Source organism: Desmodus rotundus, chromosome 3 (assembly GCF_022682495.2).
Source record: "Desmodus rotundus isolate HL8 chromosome 3, HLdesRot8A.1, whole genome shotgun sequence".
NCBI classification, from domain to species: Eukaryota; Metazoa; Chordata; class Mammalia; order Chiroptera; family Phyllostomidae; genus Desmodus; species Desmodus rotundus.
The window spans coordinates 47,229,584-47,251,123 of record NC_071389.1 but is presented as its reverse complement, the minus strand read 5'-3'; the positions used below and the strand labels follow the sequence as shown (position 1 = coordinate 47,251,123).

Here is a 21,540-nt window from a genome sequence, read left to right as displayed (position 1 = left end):
GAGTCCAACGAAATCACAAGGTCCTTATAGAAAGAAGGCAGGAGAGTCAGAGAAAGAGATTGAAGATGCTATGCTTCTGGTGTTAAGATGGTACCACAAGCCAAGAAATGCAGGCAGCCTCTAGAAACTGGAGAAGGCAATGAAATGGATTCTCTTCTTAAAGCCTCCAGAAGTTACATAGCCTGCTGCTACCTTGTTTATAGCCCAGTGATACTGATTTTGGATTTCTCACCTCCAGAACTATAAGATAATAAATTTGTACTGTTTTTAAGCTACTAAGTTTGCAATAGCTTGTTATATCAGCAACAGGATACTAATACAGGAGATTATTACTTCCTTATGGAAAAGCATACTCGTTAGTCTGTATCAGTGGATTGCAAACTTCTGAGAGACTGTGAAGTTCTTTTGAGTTTTTCTGTAATTCTACAGAACTCTGGAGGTTTATTAGGGACAAGACCCAAAGAAGAAGAAATAATTGCAGAAGAAGAGTCTAAAATGATTAGTATGTTAAGGGGCATTGTGTATCTATTTTACCCAGTTTAGTAACCACAAATCTACAGATTTATAAACCATTTCAATATGAATGAAAAAGAAATCCCTAATTACAAACAGCAGAAGTTTTGAAAAGTATATTCCATGTGCTATCCTCTAAATTCATTATATTTAATATCACCTATATTTAGTTGCATTGGTATAACTTTTTTCTTTTAGTCACTAAAAGCCCTAAAAAATGAATATGAATCTTTGTAGACTCATTGTTAATGCAACAACCAACAGTTTTGTGAGAACAAAATACAATGTGGTTTAATATCTTGCTTATACTTGCCTTCCTTTGGAGAACTGTCAAAAAAAAAAAGAAGAAGAAGATGATGATTTCTCTGGGAAACTTTTCTACTGCAAGTAGCAATTCAAGCAAGTTAATTAGTCATTATGAAATGTGACTGCCCTTCCCTCAGGCCTCTGACTTGTCATTAAAGAGATTACAGAGCCTGCACCTTTTCTTCTTCACAAAGGGATCTGTATTACAGTGCAGAATAGAAAACACTCCTGCCTGGAAGTCCCCCTTTCACCCTTTTTTCACCTCTGTAGTGGTGAATTTAAGGAATTGACTTTCACACTTTCAATGTTGGTTTTCTATGCTGACAAAGTATCTTTTCCCCTTGGAGGCTCTTTCTGTACTGCTTAAAGACCCCAGAAATTTTTACTTGGTGGTCTAGAAGCTCCAACTTCAACCGTCCTCAGTGGCTCTCAGAGCCTCAGCCGAAATCTCACATCCAGAGGCAGGGCAGGGTCCAGACAGAGGAGCACTGTGCTGTGTGATGATTCACTGGGACAATGGTCTCCCATCCCATGCTTCTGGGGTCTCCCAGGCTCCTGAAGTGAGCTGGGGTGGTGAGTGACTCAGGGAGCAGTGGGCAGGAGGAAGAGGAAGCAGAGAGGTGACCAGATAGTACAAGAGATTATAGCCTGAGGTTCTCACATGCCAACCCTTCTCTGGCCCCTCCTCCCAAAACCACCAATAATATTGATTCTCCCAATCCAAGAACATGGAATATCTTTTCATTTATTTGTGTCTTCTTCAATTTCTTTCATCAATGTCTTATAGTTTTCAGTGGATAGGTCTTTCACCTTGGTTAAATTAATCTTAAGTATTTTATTGTTTTTGGTGCTATTATAAATGACGTTGTTTTCTTAATTTCTCTTTCTAATAGTTCCTTGTCAGTATAGAAAAGAGCAACTGATTTTTGTATACAGATTTTTTTTTATCTTGAAACTTTACTGAATTTGCTTATTAGTTCTAATAGTGGTTTTCTTTTGGTGGAGACTTTAGGGTTTTCTGTATATAAGATCATGTCATCTGCAAAAAAGAGAGTTTTACTTTTTTAATCAATTTGCATATTTTTCATTTCTTTTTCTTGCCTGATTGGTCTGGTTTGGACTTACAGTAGTGCATTAATAGAAGTGGTGAGAGTGGGCATCCTTGTCTTGTGCCTGACTTTCAAGAGGAATCTTTTAGTGTTTTACGACTGAGTATGTTGTAAGTGGCCTTTATTATGTTGAGGTACATTCGTTCTATACCTAATTTGTTGAGTACTTTTACCATGAAAGGATGTTGAATTTTGTCAATGGCTTTTCTGCATCTATTGACATGATCATATGACTTTTATTCTTTGTTTTGTTAGTGTGGTGTATCACACTGATTGATTTGCATATGTTGAAGCATTCTCACATCCCAAGGAAAAACAAAGTCTCCTTGGTCATGGTATATCGTCTTTTTAATGTGCTCTTTAATTCTGTTCAGTTCTTTCTGCATATCCTGCCCACACCCAAGATTATTGTTCATGGCACTTGTCCCTCTTAAAGAGTATGTCTAACCTTTTGATACAGTGGTTCTTACACTTTATTGCAGAAGTATTACTTGGCTAGAGGCTGAGGAATCTGATTTTAAACTAATTTCCAAGCATTTATAATGCAGGTGGCCCACAGGTCCCACTCTGGGGGCACTGCTTTCTGAACACTTGACTGAACAGGACCTGCAGGAAAAACACATGAATGGCCCTGTGGTGCTCCTGTCTTGGCCAAGGTCACCTTGTCCTCATCCCTGACTGCCCTATCCCAAGGTTCCTGGGGTCCTGTGGTTTCATTCTCACCACCTTAACCCAAATCTGCTTCCACATCTTGTATTCATGCCAAAGTGGAAATAATTGATAGTATCTTATTGTTCACTCTTTTATCATGTGTTTTGACTTTCATAGCAAAGACTACATTAAAATGAAGTACTGTTGGAATAGTTTTATTATTAGTTAATGTGTAGAGGAGGATTTGGTTAGGTGGCTGAGGGGTGCTGACACAGGGCTCTCCTAGGTCTCTTGGGAAGAAGATGGCAGAGCTAGTAGAGTGCAGGTGCTGGAATCTCAGCGTGCGTTATGCCCCGCCTCTACCATTTGACCATTTGTCAGCTTTGTACCATTTGGCAAAACTGCTTAATCTCCTGGTGTCTCATTTTTCATCTACACAATTAGAATGATAATTACACTCCTGCAGTGATGAGTAAAGGGCAATTCATACGTAAAATGCTTATCACAGTGCCCGACATGTAGAGAGCATCCAATGAGTGTTAGCTATTATTATTTGTTGTCCTGAAGTCACTCTGCCCCAGTCACTTAATTAAACTTATGCTATTATACCAGCATAGAAAAATATGAGTTTCCAAACCAGAGAAATTTTTGTGTTTGCTAAAGCCTAATATTATATTCTGAGATTGATTTCTTTCTTTTTCATTTTTATTATAAGGTTTTGTTTTCCAGTAAAGTCTAAGTACTTTGAGGAAGGAAAAGAGAATGATAAGCCTTTTAACTATCGCTATAAATGAGTTTGCTTGGTTTCTTTTGGAGACCAAGTTTTTAAAGGCCAAGGAAAGGCACTATCCAGAGAGAAAGTGATACAGAAGAATACTAGGGGCTGTGGCTACTTCATGATATGCCCTGCAGTGCCATCTGGGCATAATTGTGAAAAATCATTGCTATGTGTGTGTATGTATGTTTGAGGATTTTCATAACAGTTTATTTGAGCCAAACTGACAACATATACTAGGAGCATGATCTCAAATGCTCCTGAGAATAAGAGTCTTGCAGCTTTTTTATGCATTTAAAATTAAGAAAGGAATGTACAAGGAGGTGGGAGAAGCAAGGCAGAGATTGGATTACAGGATATGTAACAAGATTATGTGCTCTCTTGAGGGTTAATACCCCCTTCAAGGGGTATTACATCTGATATTTCAAAGGTGTATTAACCTGAATGCACAAGAACAATAAACAGGGCTGACTTAAAACCTGTCACTTATGAAGGTATAGGCCTGGGGAAAACACATTGTTTTGAGATGAATGAATTTAGCTATACACACATAACAGTTTCAGAGAATAAAACAGGAAATTCCTGCATAGAGGGACATTACTGTCTGAGCTGTGTTTCTTTGTGAATAAATAAACCTTTATTACTGGGAAAGTTTGGCTGCTCAAAAAACCCCATATCAAGTGAGTTGGTTAACTAAAAGTATTACAGGAATTGTTTTATTTTTTTCAATTGTGAAATAATTCAAACTTCAGTTGTGAGGTTTCATTCTTACTGCTTTTATTTATATCTTTATTATAGTGTTATCTAATTTATTTTTTATTATGCTTTTTTATTGACTGTCTTCTCTAGAATTAAGGGGTCTTTGTCTCTGCTTACTGAGGTTCCACAAGTATCTAGCAAGTGCCTGGTGCCTGGAAAAGTCTAAATGAACATGAATGGCTAAATGAATATCTTTCCATGGATACTTTTTTAAAAAGCAACTGGTATTAAAGATTTACTAATGAGCGATTTGACAACTTGCATCAAGCATCTTAAAATTTGCTTAACTCTTGAGCCAATAACACCTAAAGACAAAAGGAGAGTTTATACACAAAGCTATTCAGAGAAATCTATTGATAAGGGATAAAATGCAATAACCTAGATATTGTTAAAATAGGGAAATGATTAAATAAATAATTGTACATCCATAAATTGGAATGTAGTGCAGACATTAAGTAGTTTTTAAAAATTTAATAAGGTAGATTATGAAAACCAGGATTTAAACAGTATATATATGACAGTACTTATCATTAACAAATATACACATAGGAAAAATTAATGTTAGATCCATTAAATTTTAAGCAACAGTGATTTCTAGGTTGTATTTTATAATACACTTGCCTGCTTTTACAAATAGAAAAAAGATACATTTGTGAAAAGATTTAATCTTATCACTTTCCCTAACACTTTCACAGTTTCTCATTGAATGTGTCTTAGAAAGGAATTTGTACCAAAAGAAGTTTGTTTCCTCTTAACTAACATGTTTAAATTGTGTAGATGCAAGTTTTCAGGGATGTTTAATTTTAACTGGCATTTTTGCCTTAGGTGATTTTTTTCCTCAGGAAACCAATACTTGAAAATTTAGGTTTGTTATAAGGTAGCTGTGATGTCCCTATTCCTGCAATGTAAGGTTTAAGACCTTTACTTGTAAAGAAAATTTGTGATCCTAATGCTTAACTTATAGAATATTTTAGTAAACTGCTCCTCCACTTTGATGTAATTGGTTAAAGAAATTGATGAGATTGCTGAGGGCTATAGGTAAGAAACCTTGTGTTCTGGTTTAGGTGCTATTACCCACTAGCAATGTATGATTTAGAAAATCATGCCTCACTTTTCTCATTTGTAAAATGATGCCAATTATACTACCAAATATGGCTGATGTAAAAGTCAAACAAGATTATACAGAGTAGTACTTTGTAAGTGGTAAGTAAATGTTACTTATCAATTTGGATAATCTTGTAAAACAATTTTTTTGTTTTAAAGATTTTATTTATTTATTTTTAGAGACAGGGGAAGAGAGGAGAGAGAGGGAGAGAAACATTGATTGATTGCCTCTCACATGCCCCCAACTGGGGACATGGCCTGCAACCCAGGCATGTGCCCTAACTGGGAATCGAACGGGTGACCTTTCAGTTTGCAGCCTGGTGTGCAATCCACTGAGCCACACCAGCCAGGAGTCTGCATTTCTTTCACAAATAATTCAGCTATCAACTAAATTATTATAAATGGCATGTAAAATCCTAAGAATTTTTAACAATACCAATTTAAGAGAATATTTTCAATTAAAAACTAACTTTTAAAAGAGACTTGGTATTGCAAATGATTCCCTTAATAATATGTTTCTACATCAAAATTACAACTGAACTACAGAATAACCATGATTCAGAACTGCCTGAAATCTGGCTGAATGGAAGTCCTACAACTAGGGATTTAAAGAATAAGCCATATCAAGACTGGTAGGAGGGACAGAGACATGGAATGGGCTTTTTCCATACCCACGTGTGTTGGATAAAAATTAGGAGGGGTATCTCAGCTGCAGAGGTGCCCCCTGAGGAGCGAGAGCTCCCAGCCCCATACCAAGCCCCTCTGTCCAGGGTTCCAGTGCCAGGAAGAGAAGTTCCTATAACATCCTGCTATAAAAATCAGTGGCGATTGAAGTTGAGGGAAATGAAAGGCTTCTAGAGTCCCAGGCAGTTCCCCATAAAGGGTCTGCCCACTAACGTACTTGGACTGACTCCCTCTGAACTCCAGAGTCAGGGCAGCAGCTTCATATGAGGCACCAGAGACATATGAGGAAGAACTGAATTGTCTGGCATCAGGATGAGAGATTTGGGGGTCGGGGCAGCTTTCTTCCAGATAGAAGTGCTGGCAGAGACCATTGTTCTTTTGATGATCCCTCCTCTGACAGCTGGCAGAAGGGTGCCATATCTCAAACTCTATTAACCTGGCTCACAGTGTTTCCCTGCCCTGGTAATTTCCTGAAGCCTGGCCCCAACCAACTTGCAGGCCCCCTCAAGCTATTTCCAGTGGCTTTTTCATGTAAATGGTCTATCTTAGCACATGCTTCAGATTTTCCTAAAATGTGTCAAACAAGCAGCATCTGGCCTTAGCATGACCCATACCCCTTGGTAAGTGGCCCCAAACCCAGCACTATCAGCAGTCAGTTATAGTTCACAGCTTGGCCTGGCCTGGGCATCTCCAAGCCAAGCACAAGTAGCCATATGCAGATCACTTTGTAGCTGATGCTGGGTAGCTCTGGGCAGAACACAGGCAGCAGTTAACCTTCACATGCTCCTCCTGGGAGGCCCCGGCCAACTCCACAGTAACATGAGCCCCTGAACAGCTGACCCTCCACAAGGTTGGTGGTCACAGCCAGTCCTTGCAGGTAATTAACCTGGGTAAATCTCTCCCAATGACATGCCAACAATAATTGAGGCTCAACTACAAGAGGAGGGCTGCACTCAGCCCACATGGGAGGCATACCTTGAGTGCCACGCTTGGGTGATAGGGGAAGCTGATCCACTGGACCCTATAGGATACCTACTACATTAGGCCACACTGCCAAGACACAGAGTCAAAGAAGCTCTACCTAATACATAGAAACAAACACAGGGAAGATGGCAAAATGACAAGAAAAAGAAACTTCCCAAATGAAAGAACAGATCAAAACTCATGAAAAAGAACTAAAAAAATGAAGACAGGCTGTCTACTAGATGCAGGTTCAAAACACTGGTTATAAAGATGCTCAATGAGCTTAGTGAGAACTTCAACAGCATAAAAAAATGACCAATCATAAGGGAAGGATACACTAACTTAAATGAAGAATAATTTACAGGAAATCAACAGTAGAGCAGATGAAGTTAAGAATTAAATCAGTAATTTGGAATATCAGGAAGCAAAAACCACCCAATCAGAAGAGGAAAAAAAAAAAAGAATCCAGAAAATGAACATAGTGTAAGTAGCCTCTGGGACAACTTGAAGTATATCGACATTTGCATAATGGGAGTGTCAGAAGAAAAACAGTGAGAACAAGAAATTGACAGCCTATTTTAAAAAATGACAGAAAACTTCCCTAACTTGGTAAAGAAAACAGGCATACAAGTCCAGGGAGTGCAGAGAGTCTCAAACAAGATGACCCCAAAGAGGCCTACACCAAGACACCAAGATATATCATAATAAAAATGCATAAGGTTAAAAGAAAGAGAGAATCTTAAAAGCAACAAGAGAAAAGCAGTTTGTTACCTGCAGGGGAGTTCCCATAAGACTGTCAGCCGGTTTCTCCACAGAAACTTCGCAAGCCAGAAGGGATTGGCAAGAAATATTCAAATAATGAAAAGCAAGGGCCTATAACCAAGAATACTTTATCCCACAGAAGTATCATTTAGACTTGAAGGACAGATAAAGAGCTTCCCAGAAAAGAAAAAGCTAAAGGACACCACCAAACCAGTATTGTATGAAATGTTAAGGGGTCTTCTTTAAGAATAAAAAGGGGAAAAAAGATCAAAATTATGAACAACTAAATGGGAGTAAATACATATCTATCAGCAATTGAATCTAAAAAACCAAATAAATGAACAGAACAGAAACAGAATCATACATAGAGAGAACATTTTGATGGTTACCAGATGGGAGGAGGCTTAAGGGGATTGGTGAAAAAATAAAGGAATTAATAAGTACAAATTTGTTATTACAGAATAGTCATGGGAATGTAAAGTATAGTATAGGGAATATAATCAGTAATATTCTAATAATTATGTATGTTGTCATATGGGTGAGAGATTTATCAGGATGATCATTTAGTAAGTTATTTAATGTTTAATCACTGGAGAGTACACCTGAAACTAATATAATTGATGTGTATCAACTGCAATTGAAAAATAAAATAATTAAAAAAAATAATAATGTGTTCCTCATATTCGGGCTTAAGGGGGTGCCAAAAGAACTTTTAAGCCAGTCTTTGGTTCTTGGCTTTCTCTAAACACTGACAATCACCAATATTTATAATTTATGTTAAAGTGCTTTAAAATACATCAAAAACAATTATAAGATGTTATAATAAAGATAATATTAACAATAATTTGATTATAATTAAGTTCTTCAGTTCTGAAAAGAAAAAAATAAATCTAGTGTACAAGCTACCTACAGTAGGTAGACATCTTCAGGAAAATGAAGCCATTCTGGCAATAATGGAATATTGTGACAATTATAATAATTTATTTTATTGTTTGCTTCCAACTAAAGTCTATTTGATGAATTGTGTAAGGACTTCCCATCAAGATGGCAGTGTCGGCAGACATGGCTCGCATCCTCCCACTACATCAAAATTACGCAATATGGAACAACTATCACTCACAGCCATCACTCAGATCAACCATCACTCAGAAATTGAGTTGAATGGAAATCTGACAACTATGGAATTAAAGAAACCACATCCATCCAGACTGGTAGGAGGGGTGGAGATGTAGAATGGGCTGATCTCACATCCATGTGTGGTGGATCAACATTCAGGAGGGATATCTCAGGAGTGAAGAGTCCCATCCCAACACCAGGCCCCACAGCCCAGGGTTCCAGTGCCAGGAACATAAGTCCCCTCAACTTCTGGCTGCAAAAACCAACAGGGATTGAGTTAGTGGAAGAAACTTCTGGAGATCCAATCAGTTCCTCTTAAAGAACCCACACATGGACTCATCTAATCAGACTCATCCCTCTGAGATCCAGCACCAGGGTAGCAGCTTGAAAGGCACCAGTGGCATACAGGGAGGAACTGAAGTGCCTGGCATCAAGGTGAGCAGAGGCCATTGTCCTTTTGCTGAACCCTCCCACCACAGAGCTGGCAAGTTGGTGCCAGATCTGAGACTCTATCAACCTGGCTAATAGTGTTTGCCTTGAACTGGAGACCCCCTGAGACTCTGTCCCAACCAACTTATGGGCTCACCCAACCTGCTTTTCCCTATGAATGGCTGATCTTGGCTCTTGATTCACAACTTCCTAAGTCCTTTCAAACAAGCAACAGCTGGTCTCAGTAAGCCCTAGGCCCCAAACTACCAGCAGCCAGTCTAGATTCACAGATTGGCCTCATCAGCGAATCTCCAAGCCCAGCACAAGTAGCAGCCATTTTAGATTGCTTTATAGCTCAGGCGGGGTGGCAACAGGCAAAACATAGGTTGGGGCCAGCCTTGCCCTGCACCACCTAGCAAATCTCAGAGCCTGAGCACCCAGTGGACAGCTACAGACCATGTTGGAGCACCACCGTCCTGCCCCTGCACAGCTAATCCTCCATGGAGGGTGAATGAAGGTGGTCAGTGGTCACAGCCAGTCCTTACAGCTGACTGGCCTGGGTAAATCCCTCCCATTGACCTGCCGAAAGCAATCAACTTTCAACTACAAGATGAGAGTGTATTCAGCCCACACAAAGGGCACACCTCGAGTACTCAGCTTGGGTGATAGTGGAGGCTGTGCCACTAGACCCTACAGGACACCTACTACATTAGGCCACACTACCAAGACATGGAGTCAAAGCAGCTCTACCTTATACACAGAAATAAACACGGGGGAGCTGCCAAAGCAAGGAGACAAAGAAACATGGCCCAAATGAAAGAACAGATCAAAACTCCAGAAAAAGAGCTAAATGAAATGGAGATAAGCAATCTATCAGCAGATTCTGTCAGAAATGAAGGATACACTAATTGAAATAAAGAATAATTTATAGGGAAACAACAGTAGTGTGGGTGAAGCCAAGAATCAAATCAATGATTTGGAATATAAGGAAGCAAAAACAACCAATCAGAAAACAAGAAGAAAAAATAATCCCCCCAAAATGAGGATAGCATAAATAGCCTCTGGGACAACTTGAAGAGGTCCAACATTTGTATTACAGGGATGCCAGAAGGAGAAGAGAAAGAGCAAGAAATTGGAAATATATTTGAAAAAATAATGAAAGAAAACTTCCCTAATTTGGTGAAAGAAATAGACATGTAAGTCTAGGAAGCACAAAGAGTCTCAAACAAGATGGATGCAAAGAGGCCCACTCTAAGACACATCATAATTAAAATGCCAAAGGTTAAAAATGAAGAGAGAGTCTTAAAAGCAGTATGAGAAAAGAAGTTAGTTACCTACAGGCAGTTCCCATAAGACTGTCAGATGATTTCTCAGAAGAAACTTTGCAGGCTAGAAGGGATTGGCAAGATATTCAAAGTCATGAAAAGCAGAAACCTACAGCCAAGATTGCTCTACCCAGCAAAGATATCATTTAGAAGCTAAAGGCAGATAAAGAGCTTCCCAGACAAGAAAAAACTAAAGGAGTTCATCATCACCAAACCATTATTATATGAAAAGTTAAAAAGACTTATTTAAGAAAAAGATCAAAACTGTGAACAGTAAAATAGCAAAAATACATATTTATGAACAATGGAATCTAAAAATCAAACTAAGCAAACAAGAAGAACAGAGACAGAATTATGGATATGGAGAGCATTTTGATGGATGCCCAATGGGAGGGGGTTTGGGTGCATGGGTGGAGGTGAGGGGATTAAGAAGTACAAATAGGTATTCTGTGACAGAATACCTTGTCACAGAATAGCCATGGGGATGTAAAGTACAGTATAGGAAGTGGAGTAGCCAAAGAACTTACAGGCATGACCCATGGACATGACCAATGGTTGGGGGATTACCTGAGAAAGTGGGAAAAGAGGGAAAAATCAGAACAACTGTAATAGCATAATCAATAAAATATAATGAAAAAAATAAAAACAATTGTGGGCATGGAAAATAAGTCTATTTGGCTAAGGTTTCATTGAATTAGATATGTAAATAACTGGAATATTAAACTAATAATACTAAGAGCAAAGGAATATCTTAAGGTAAACAACAGCTCAGCTAGATTTTATTGAGAAGAGAATTAGTAATCTCATATTTAAGTGCTCTAACTCTTTCTAATTGTTTTATATAGTAGGTAATAAATATTTATTGATATGATTTTATTTATTTCTCTTTTAAGAGAATATATTTATCAGAGTGACTTAAACAGTTGAATGTAACTCTTAATTATGTTTTGTTTTGTTTTGCAAAACAAAGTCTTAGGTTATTATATGCCTACAATCACCCAGGATGTTTGTACGAAATGCTAATGGTTGAGCATCCCCCCACTCCTACTACTTGAGACCTGTGAAGGAGGAATGGTGAACATGCATACCAGGTGGTTTTTTTTAAAGACTGTATTTATTTATTTTTAGAGAGAGGGGAAGGGAGGGAGAAAGGGGAGACACACTAATGTGTGGTTGCCTCTCATGCGCCCCCTACTGGGGACCTAGTCCACAACCCAGGCATGTGTCCTGACTGGGAATCAAACTGGTGACCCTTTGGTTTGCAGGCCAGTGTGAAGTCCACTGAGCCATACCAGCAAGGGCCCAGGTGGTTTTTATTGGTTTTTATGCCCAAGAATGTTTGAGAACCATTACATAAATTGTACTCAGCCTAACAAAATCAAAGCAATATGACAATTTAAGTGTTACCACCTGCCCTAGAACAGTTTTGTCAATTTTGATAGAAATCAAGAAGAAAAAAATATAATTAGAAGAGAGACAGAGGTCAAAAGAAAAGCCTAAGAAATTAAATATATGAATACACTCACCTCTTTCAGGTGTTTTATGAAAAAAGGGTGAACTCCAGGACTGCCAGTAGCTTTTACCTGCTTCTCGACATCTCACTTGAAATACATATTTAGTGTTTGGCTCCAGATAGAATGTTGACTGTTGCACATATGTGAAATTGGTGTCAAATTCCTTAACCTAAAATGGATGAATAATAATGAAATGATGATACAATGTGTTTTTTTAAAACAATTATTCCATTTAGTGAAAATGCGTGGAGCACCTAGTATGTTTCAGGCACTTTTCTAGAGCCTGGGAAAGCAAAGAGGAATAGGTTATTTTATATGAAACATAGTGAGTAATTAAATACATACTATTTAACATTAAAAATGAAGTACACATTGTATTTGACAACTCTCTCAAGATTTTATTTATTTATTTTTTGAAAGATTTTATTTATTTATTTTCAGAGAGAGGACAAGGGAGGGAGAGGGAGAGGGAGAGAAACACCAGTGCATGATTGCTTGCCTCTCACATGCCTCCAACTGGGGACCTGGCCCTGCTACCCAGGCACATGCCCTGACTGAGAATAGAACTGGTGACCTTTTGGTTCATAGGCCAGTACTCAACCCACTGAGCCACACCAGCCAGGGCTCAAGATTTTAAATTTCAAGAAAGTCAAAATATAATATATACTTAATTTTGAAATAGCTTTGATTACAATGGTTTAGAAGAAACAGGGGATCTAATAGCAATTTTTTTATTTCAGTCTCTCATCTCTGCTCGCTCTCTCTGTTCTCTCTGCAGTGGGATATATAAATCAATAATCGTTCATGAATGGTGAAATAATTTCACCTGCTAATGATGACTTTTACAAAAAAATTACTCATAAGATAAGCTGTTAAATTGGTCCTTATTGCAGATTTATGCAAATTCTACAAGACCTATTATGTATATGTATGTGTGAGAGAGAAAATAAAACATTTAAGAAAGTTGAACTGTAAAAATCCAAGGGAAAAGAAGTAACAAAATAGCTGAGGTGTAAACTTACAAATCATTTTCTGGGCCATTGCAACCTGCTATAAAACATAATGAAAAATGACCCCATGCTGCTTCAGAGAGGAGAGAGAAACCAGGCATTTATACAGCACCTCCAGTATGTTGTGGTCAGTGGATTTACTGAAAAAAGTGATGAATGATCGAAAGGCACACATAAAATATGTCTAGAAATGCATTTATGCAGCAGCTGGCAGAAAACAGTTACTACACACATGGAAGAGAAAGTTAAAACTATCAAGATTTTTTTAAGGCAAGATATCAACCACATTTAGGGATTCTCCTGTTAAAAACCAATCTTAAAAAAAGAACAATCTTAACATAAATCTTTAAAACTGGCAATACACTGAAAATATAAAACTCAAGAAAATATCTGTATCGGGGATGTCATGCTCCCTGAAAGATATCGTTCAGAGTTTCCATAAGCCACATCTCTACCCACGACCCTTGGGGTTTTCTGCTACGTAAATATGGCTGGCCACCCCTGGGGTTTCCTGGAACCCAGGAGAGATTTTACTTGCACTGAAAGTTTGACTTTCAAATGCATTCTGCTTCATATTAGCTGCTCTTAGAAGGGAATTATTATTCTCCAATATGTCTCTTGCCATTACATTTATAGATAAGTCCTCTTAAAGAAGTACCCTGAAGTACAATGAGAATTCTAAACCAGAAAGAAGAATTTTTCAAAACTGTTAACAGTTTTTTCTATCGTGAGGCAAACCAGGTGACTGCTTAGGGCCTTGCAACTGCAAGATGACACCCCTAGCTGACATTCTCAGAGGCCGAAATGAACATCGAGAGCTAGATCTGAGTGCCTGTGGCAAGGATATGATCTCAAGTGCAAGAAACAGGACTTAATTTTTTTATAGCACTTAATTTCTAGTTAGGCCCTCAGTTCTGAAGGTGAGGGTGTGGAAGCTTAATCTCCATCAGTTTGAGATACTTCTTTTCTTAGGGTTACATCTAAGTTTCTGGGAGCATCTTTGGGTGGAGGGAAGGAGAATCTGGAACCTGTTCAGAGTTCTATAATCCTGACTTCCTCCCTCTCCAAAGCTGCAAGTGGCCCAGAGTGAGCGGGTCCTTCTCAGTGACTCACCAGTGTCTTAACTCTTTCGGTTCCTCCCTCTTACCTCCTGTCCCTGGCCAGTTTGCGGTCTTTAGGCTCAGATAATCTTTATCTAGTGTTTGGTGGAGGAGGGAAGGGGCATGATTGTTGGAAAACTTAGTCATGACTACTCACATGTTCTTCCAAGTCTTCTGTCCTTTTAACAGCATTTTACACTTCTGAAATGCAAAGGCCAAGGATTTGAGCCTCTGCTATCTGGACACTGTTTTATTTGCTATTCCAGGAAGAGAATGAATGCTTGGTTTTGTGTAACGCATGAGCTAAGAATGGTTTTTACAGTTTTTACATGATCGGAAGAAAAATCAAAAGAAGACTATTTTGTGATACATAAAAATTAGATGAAAGTCAAATTTTAGTGTCCAAAGATAAAATTTTACTGGAATGAAGCAATGTCTACTCACTTATTGACCTTAGCTGTTTTCATGCTGCACAGCAAAGTTCAGTAGTTGAGACAGAGATCTTATAGCCTGCAAAGCCTAAACTGTTTACTGTTTGGCCCCTGAATGAAAAGTTTGCCAATGCCCTGATCTTGTATAATTAGAGAAATGAGTCACCATTAATGCATTTACTCGAACTTACAGGGAAGATTTCCCTAAATTACTGTCTCTCCTGGGCACTGTTAAAGGCAAATAATAATAATACTAATAGCTAATGGTTCAAACTTATGTGAACTAGACATTATAAGAATCAATGTAGGTACTAAAGTATTGTGGAACAGCCCTGCCTTCCAGGGGATCACAGTTAAAGGACGGGGAAATATGCTTGTAAACAGGTAAATATATACAATGTGGTGCATGGTCCTGAGACAGAGTATACAGCAGTGGGCAAGGATTGCTGCTGAGGATTGTGAGCTCAATTTTTGACACACATTTGGTATGCCAGGGAGATTGTCTGTGAAGATAATCAAGTAGGTAAATATTTTCCCCATGGTATCAGCCTGTCAGCATTGCCTGAAGGGCTGGCTGTTACCTCACAGTCTACATGCAGTTTAGCTGAAAGGGGCTGAAAAGCATTCTCAATGAATTGTTTTTGATTTTCAGGTAGGCTTCCTTTACCCTACTAAGTGGGCTGCATGGCTCCCCTGGAGGTTAAGATGAAGAGTAACAGTAGCTGCCAGTGTATACTGGACATTAACTCTATTCCAGGCTCTGGGCTATCTTTATACAGCATTTGATCGTCCCCACAACCCTATGAGGTAGGTGCTCATTTTATTCCTATTTTAGCTATGGGAATAATAAGGCACAGAGAAGATAAGGAACTTGCCCAAGCTTGTACAGCTAGAGAGGCAGAGCCAGGCTTTGAACTCTAGAGCCTGTGTGCTTAGCCACCAGGCTTTCTTGGCAGCTGCCTGCCACTTGAAATAAAGAACCTCCCTCCAGCAACATCTGCGGGAGGCAGAGCCAAGGTTGAAGAGCAAATCTGTAGTCCTTTGTGTCCTCCCACTGTTCTGGACTCTAACTTCCTGACTCTCTACGTGGGGGCAAAGACAACAGTTTATGCTTGACCCAGACAAAATTGATGGGGTAGTACATGTAAAGCACAAAACTTCCTTTTGGTTATTACTGACTGGACTGGGGTCATAATAATTCACCTTTTCCTGTGTGAGTAGTTACATTTGGAAGAATCATAGTAGAAGAGATAGGATAAAGTCTTTGGATGGAAACCTGTTTTTTCATTTTCCAAATATTTTGGGGGTATCCAAAATGATGTAAGTTTTGCGAGAGGCACTTAGTTCCTAACAGTGTAAAGTTTGGAGAACCCGGCTTAAACTCTTTTGAGCCTGTTCTGTAATGGCTGATAGTGCCCATCACAAAAGATCGTCCTGAAGGTTAAATGGGATAACAAATCCCCTTTTAGCTCCTTCATTTGCCTGCTCCTGATTGAAGAGAAGGTTTTGAAGAGTGAGCTCAAATTTACTGGTTACCCAGTCTCACAATGAATGACACTTGTAGCTCCACCAGGGGGAGCAGAGAACAAGAGTTTCGGCCAGAAAACAGTTGGCTTCTGAAAACCTGTTCAGAGATACTGATAATATAATTCCTTTACATTTCCTAAACATTCTTGCAGCAGCCTATTACCTCCTCCTACTATATAAGGGAGTTTTCATATTCTCAGCATTGTCTTATGACTGTGACACTATGCAGGGGTCCCAGGTGTCCTATGTGAGCAAAACTCTGTTAATTCAAAATCTAAGGCTCAAGAATTTCATTTAGGCTGTTTTCGAATTTATCTAAGTTCCACAGAGGCAAAAGACTGGCTGTGGATTTTTGTTCAGTGTGTACCTCACTTGTCCCAGGTTGAAGCCTGGGGTTGCCGTGCACAACACAGATGCCATAACTATTTAGTCAAGGAGTCCAGCAGGATCGCCACTTGGTTATTGACCAAATGATGCAGCGCGTGGACTTGCACTTAAGTGCAATCTAAACAACTCTGAAGTTCACGTTTCTGGTTTAAATGAACAAAGGTAAATAAACAACTTGAAATCAGTAATTTATTTTTAAAGAGCAATCTTTAAAGGATGTCAGGAAGTCGGTATAGTTTCCTCACACTCTTTAAACACATTGTTCTACAGCAAAACTGATGATCAGAATGATCAGGCTGAAGCAGGAAAAGGCTTTGGAGTCACGCTAATCACCAAAGATTAGTGTTAAATACACATCATTTTCATCCCTGAAAACTGGTCAATTCATACATGACACATAACTTTTTTTGAAAGAGGGGATTATTTTATTTTATTTGGATGAGTGTGTTCAATCCACCATCTTCACCCAGAACTCTTTAACTTTTTTCCTTCCTTCCTTCCTCCCTCCCTCCCTCCCTCTCTTCTTTCCGTCCTTTCCTTCTTTCCCCGTCTCTCTTTCTGTCTCTCTCTCTTTCGTTCATTCTTCTTTACCATCCACACCATCATCTTCTTTGCCAATCATCCGCTTGTTCTCTATATCTATGGGTCTGTTTCTGTTTTGTTTTCTTTATTTATTTGTTTTGTATTTTTTAGAGTCCACATATATGCGAAATCATATTATTTGTTTTTCTCTGTCTGACTTATTTCACTTAGCATTATACCCTCTAGATCAATCCATGTAGTAACAAATGGCAAGATTTCATTCTTTTTAATTGCTGAATAATATTCCATTGTATATATGCCACATCTTCTTTATCCATGTATCCATTACACATGGTAAATAATTCTCAATTCAGCAAAGCCAGACAACTCCATTTCTTAATTACTTTGACTAAATGGTAGTTTATTGTAATTAAAAAAATAAAATTGCATTTCTTTTCAAATACCCCAAATTTGAACTTTTTTCTCAGACTAGTGTTACTCTATAGTTTAAATTAGTGAGTTTTCATTAATGTTCACAGATGCTGTCATGTAATGGGATTTGATTAATGAACCTTATACCTATGCCACTCCGAAGACACTTGGTAACTTGCCATTGGTATTTAAGGATGATTATTTTGTCTAGATACTCACTTTTTAACCTTACGCATATCTAAGCCTGAGGCCTGTACTAGTTAAAACTCTTACATTTTGAATTGCACGTTTTTTCATTTAAAAAGAGACATCTATAAATCTGAACTTCTTTTTGAACAGTTTTTCTTTTACTGGATGCCTGTTTAATTTCAGCATAGAGTCCTTAAATTTTATATCCATGATCGTTGATATAAATTTCACCCCAGTGCACTGAAGTACAAGGAACTCAGTAGATGGAAATCTCTTAGCTGGACATTTGTCTGTTTAGAAATTTACGAAAGGCAAAAGGACCCTTTCTGCTCAGAAAACATCTCTATGGAAGCACAATATAATCATTATTAAAACTAGGTTTTAATAATCCTAGTTTTAACCATATTAATGGTTTGAATATCCCACAAAGAATCATATAAAAATGTAAATCATCAATAGATCATTGTAAGTCCACCGTGGTTGTTGACTGTTGGTTGGCTATTTTTTCATTCACTTACATGTTAAAGAATAGTGAAAGTTAGCTTACATTCCAAGTTTGGTTTGTTGTAGCCTTGTATCTCATTTCACAGGAAACCTTTTCAATTGTTGATTGACTATTCCAATGAATTATGGTCTTGGGCACTGTAGTATTTATATCCTCCGCCCTGAAAATGATGGCTGCAGAAGGTATCACTAGAAAAAAACGAAAACAAAACCCCAGCGATTTAAATCTTGCCTAGGGAGAAATGTATAACTTTTCGTCAATCTATAGACATGTTAAAATCAAAGTACTATAAAAAAATTTTGTAATCTAATTAATGATTAATTTCTGGTTTTCTATTCTGTTATGTAGGAGAAAACTTTGGGTGTTAAGTAAAATTCTATTCAGCCCATTTTTCATTTCTTTTAAAAGAACTCTAACAATCTAGTCTTTCCCCCTACCTCCCACACCCTTATAATACTAACTAATGAAATGCCAGAGCCTGACCTTATTAACAGAGTATAAAATAGAAATAAAGGAGGCAGCTCTTCTTTCCTGCATCTGTTTAGGGAGAGATGATATTTTGCATCCTAAATTTAGTTCAGAGACTGATTTGATAAATTGTTAAATTAAACCTTTTACAATAATACTATATTTTACTCTATAGTGTTATATGGAAATTTGTATGAATCTTTACATTTATTGCTAACTTGTTTTATTCTTCATTAATATAAATCTGTACTTGAAAGTAGATTTGAACAAAGCAAGTCTCACAATACTCTTAAAGACTATGTTGCTTGTTCTATGATAATAACTTTCAAAATGGAACTGAAATTCTGATTGGTTATCTTACTAGTACTTACTAGTACTTTTGTTTACTAGGAGTAAGGATGTAACTGAAATCTCTATTTTTCTAAAATGTATAAATACTTACAAGTGTGTTCTGTCTGAACAGAATAGAATCACTGGCACTTTCCACTTCTCCTATGTGCATACTTAGAGCAATAAAAACCTATGACTTCTCCAAATGTATTGTTTAACAAAGAACTCAAGAGTCTGTATGTATGTTTAAGGACCATTCTTACAGTTTAATGTCCTCTATGAATTTATTTTCTTTTCATTTATTGTAAATTTATAAAGTAGTCTTTGGGAAAATTTTTGTTTTATTATTATCTAAAACTGTGTGCACAGGTATATAATTTATAGAGATTATAAAAATTAAAAATTTGCTCTCTAGTAGCACAGTCTTAGAATAAAATCCTTGAGCTAAACCTAGCATAGGACAGAAGTAGTAGTAGCATAATTAGTCTAATTAAAGAGCTACTATACTGAAAATTTATCATCTGAATCCCACAGTTGATTTCCTTTAACTAGTATAACCTTCTTGTAAGAAGAATCAGTATTCAGAGATTTCTAGAGTCAGAGAAGTGGACCCCATCTGGGTGTTCTGAGCAAGCTAACAGTATGTAGGGAAGTGGACCTCTTTGGGGGCTCTGGGACCACTTGGGACCACTCAAGCACCCTCAGTGCTGTAAGTTATTCTCCTCTCTTGTCTCCTGCCTCTAAGTTTGGCCTGCCATTGGTATAACGGCACAAGCATTCTTTTGCAGAAGGAAATATTCTGGGAAGGAACCAAAATTCTCTTCAGTCTTATCAGACACGAAGACTACAGTGAGTCAGATTTAAGACAGCATCTTAACACAAGACATGTCAATGCAGTAGATGTGTAACTTCACTGCAGTTTGAATGAGTTTATGTTTTTTCAAATAAATGTTATATAACATGTACTTGAACATATTGTTTATTACAGAAGACTCAGATGTTAAATTTTTGCTGTTGTTGCTTAGGTTTCAAACATTCCTATAAGACTTTACATTTTTATATTTTTTAAGATTTTATTTATTTATTTTCAGACTGAGGGGAAAGGAAGGAGAGAGGGAGAGAAATATCAATGTGTGGTTGCCTCTCACACACCCCCTACTGGGGACCTGGTCCTCAACCCAGACATGTACCCTGACTGGGAACTGAACCAGAGACTCTTTGGTTTGCAGGCTGGTGCTCAATCCCCTGAGCTACACCAGCCAGGGCAAAGATTTTACATTTCGAAAAAAACTGCAACTCCAGACCCAAATGTAAAAGAGAACTTAGCATATGATAAAAGTATATGATAAAACCATAAAAGAAAATATTTATAATAAGAAATAAATGACAAACATGAAATAATTGACTGTCCATTTGGAAAACAAACTAAATTAGATCCTAAGAAAGACATTGGTGGTTGAACAACCATTCCCAAACTTCTTTCCCCTTTCCCACCAGAAGGAATTTCTATCCTTAATTTTATGGTAATAATTCTATTCTTTTCATTTTTTACCTCATATATGTTTATCTATAAACAATGTATTATTCATTTTTGCCTGCCATGAAATATTTATTTAAAAAAACAAAGATTTTTCCCAAATTGTCAGGTCATCATAGATACCACTTTTGAAGTTTCCACTTATATTGAAATAAAGAACCAGATTATAGTTCTTGGTATCTTTCCAATGACATGTATTTACCCATAATTATTCACTGGGGGAATTAATATTCAAAAAGGTAGCCAGGAGAGACTGCACTTTCTGTGTTCAAATGTATTTCTCTACAATAGAAGTTTAATCATTCCTCTCACATGTCATTTTGGCACAATGTTACTGCATTATTAACTCAGCCCTGCCTTTCAGCACAGCCTCTGTAACTTAATTAAAGCCCAGTCCCATAGCTGTTAAGTGGAAATCGCTCCCAGGAGAGTCCACTGTCCCCAATTTCATAGGACCGTTCATTTATCTAACTTGAAATATTTCATTCTTAAAGTGTCACAAGTGAAAATAGCTCATCTATTAATATTATGGTGGCTTTGTTGGCTGGAGCCCCCTACACCATTATATGATTTGGAAAATGAGAAAGGAGGAGGAAGGAGAAGAGGAGGAGGAGAAAGACAAGAGAAAGGAAGAGGAGGAGAAATAACAACTCCAAACAAGAGGCTCCCTTGTTCACAGTGTGAGAAGTCAGATTTGCAGGTGGCGGCCAGATGAGTTTCCTTTTCTGAGAAGTGGGACGGTAATTGACTATGGCAAGTCAACAAGTCTGGGATGAAATCTAGCTGTCCTTGCTAGCTTGTGACCTTGAGCAAATTATTTCATCTCTTTCTTCTTCTGTAAAATAGACACATACCACGTGTGATTGTTTCCAGAATTTAATGTGATATGCTTGTTGTCTGGAACACAATTCAATAATATTAAGATCATAATAACATTGCAATGGTGATAATAGTATACTACTAATAATAATTTAGTTACTAAAAATGATATTGGCAAAAAGATAGTAGACATGATAGCCTTTAATCATTATTAACCCATCGAGGTTAATCTGTTATAAGAAAAGGGCATTTACCTCCTGTTACCTCAAAATG

At 37.7% G+C, this 21,540-nt stretch overlaps 1 protein-coding gene across 1 annotated transcript in view; it reads right to left on the bottom strand.

Annotated features, from left to right (window-relative positions):
- The window catches only part of IL23R (interleukin 23 receptor), a 67,116-nt gene that overhangs the window by 20,214 nt on the left and 25,362 nt on the right, over positions 1-21,540 (bottom strand). Inside the window, exons 6-7 of the mRNA XM_024565590.3 lie at positions 18,156-18,301; positions 12,023-12,179 (exon numbers count right to left, since the gene is read on the bottom strand). Coding sequence (XP_024421358.3) covers positions 12,023-12,179; positions 18,156-18,301 — 303 coding nt within the window. The remainder of the gene's footprint in view (positions 1-12,022; positions 12,180-18,155; positions 18,302-21,540) is intronic.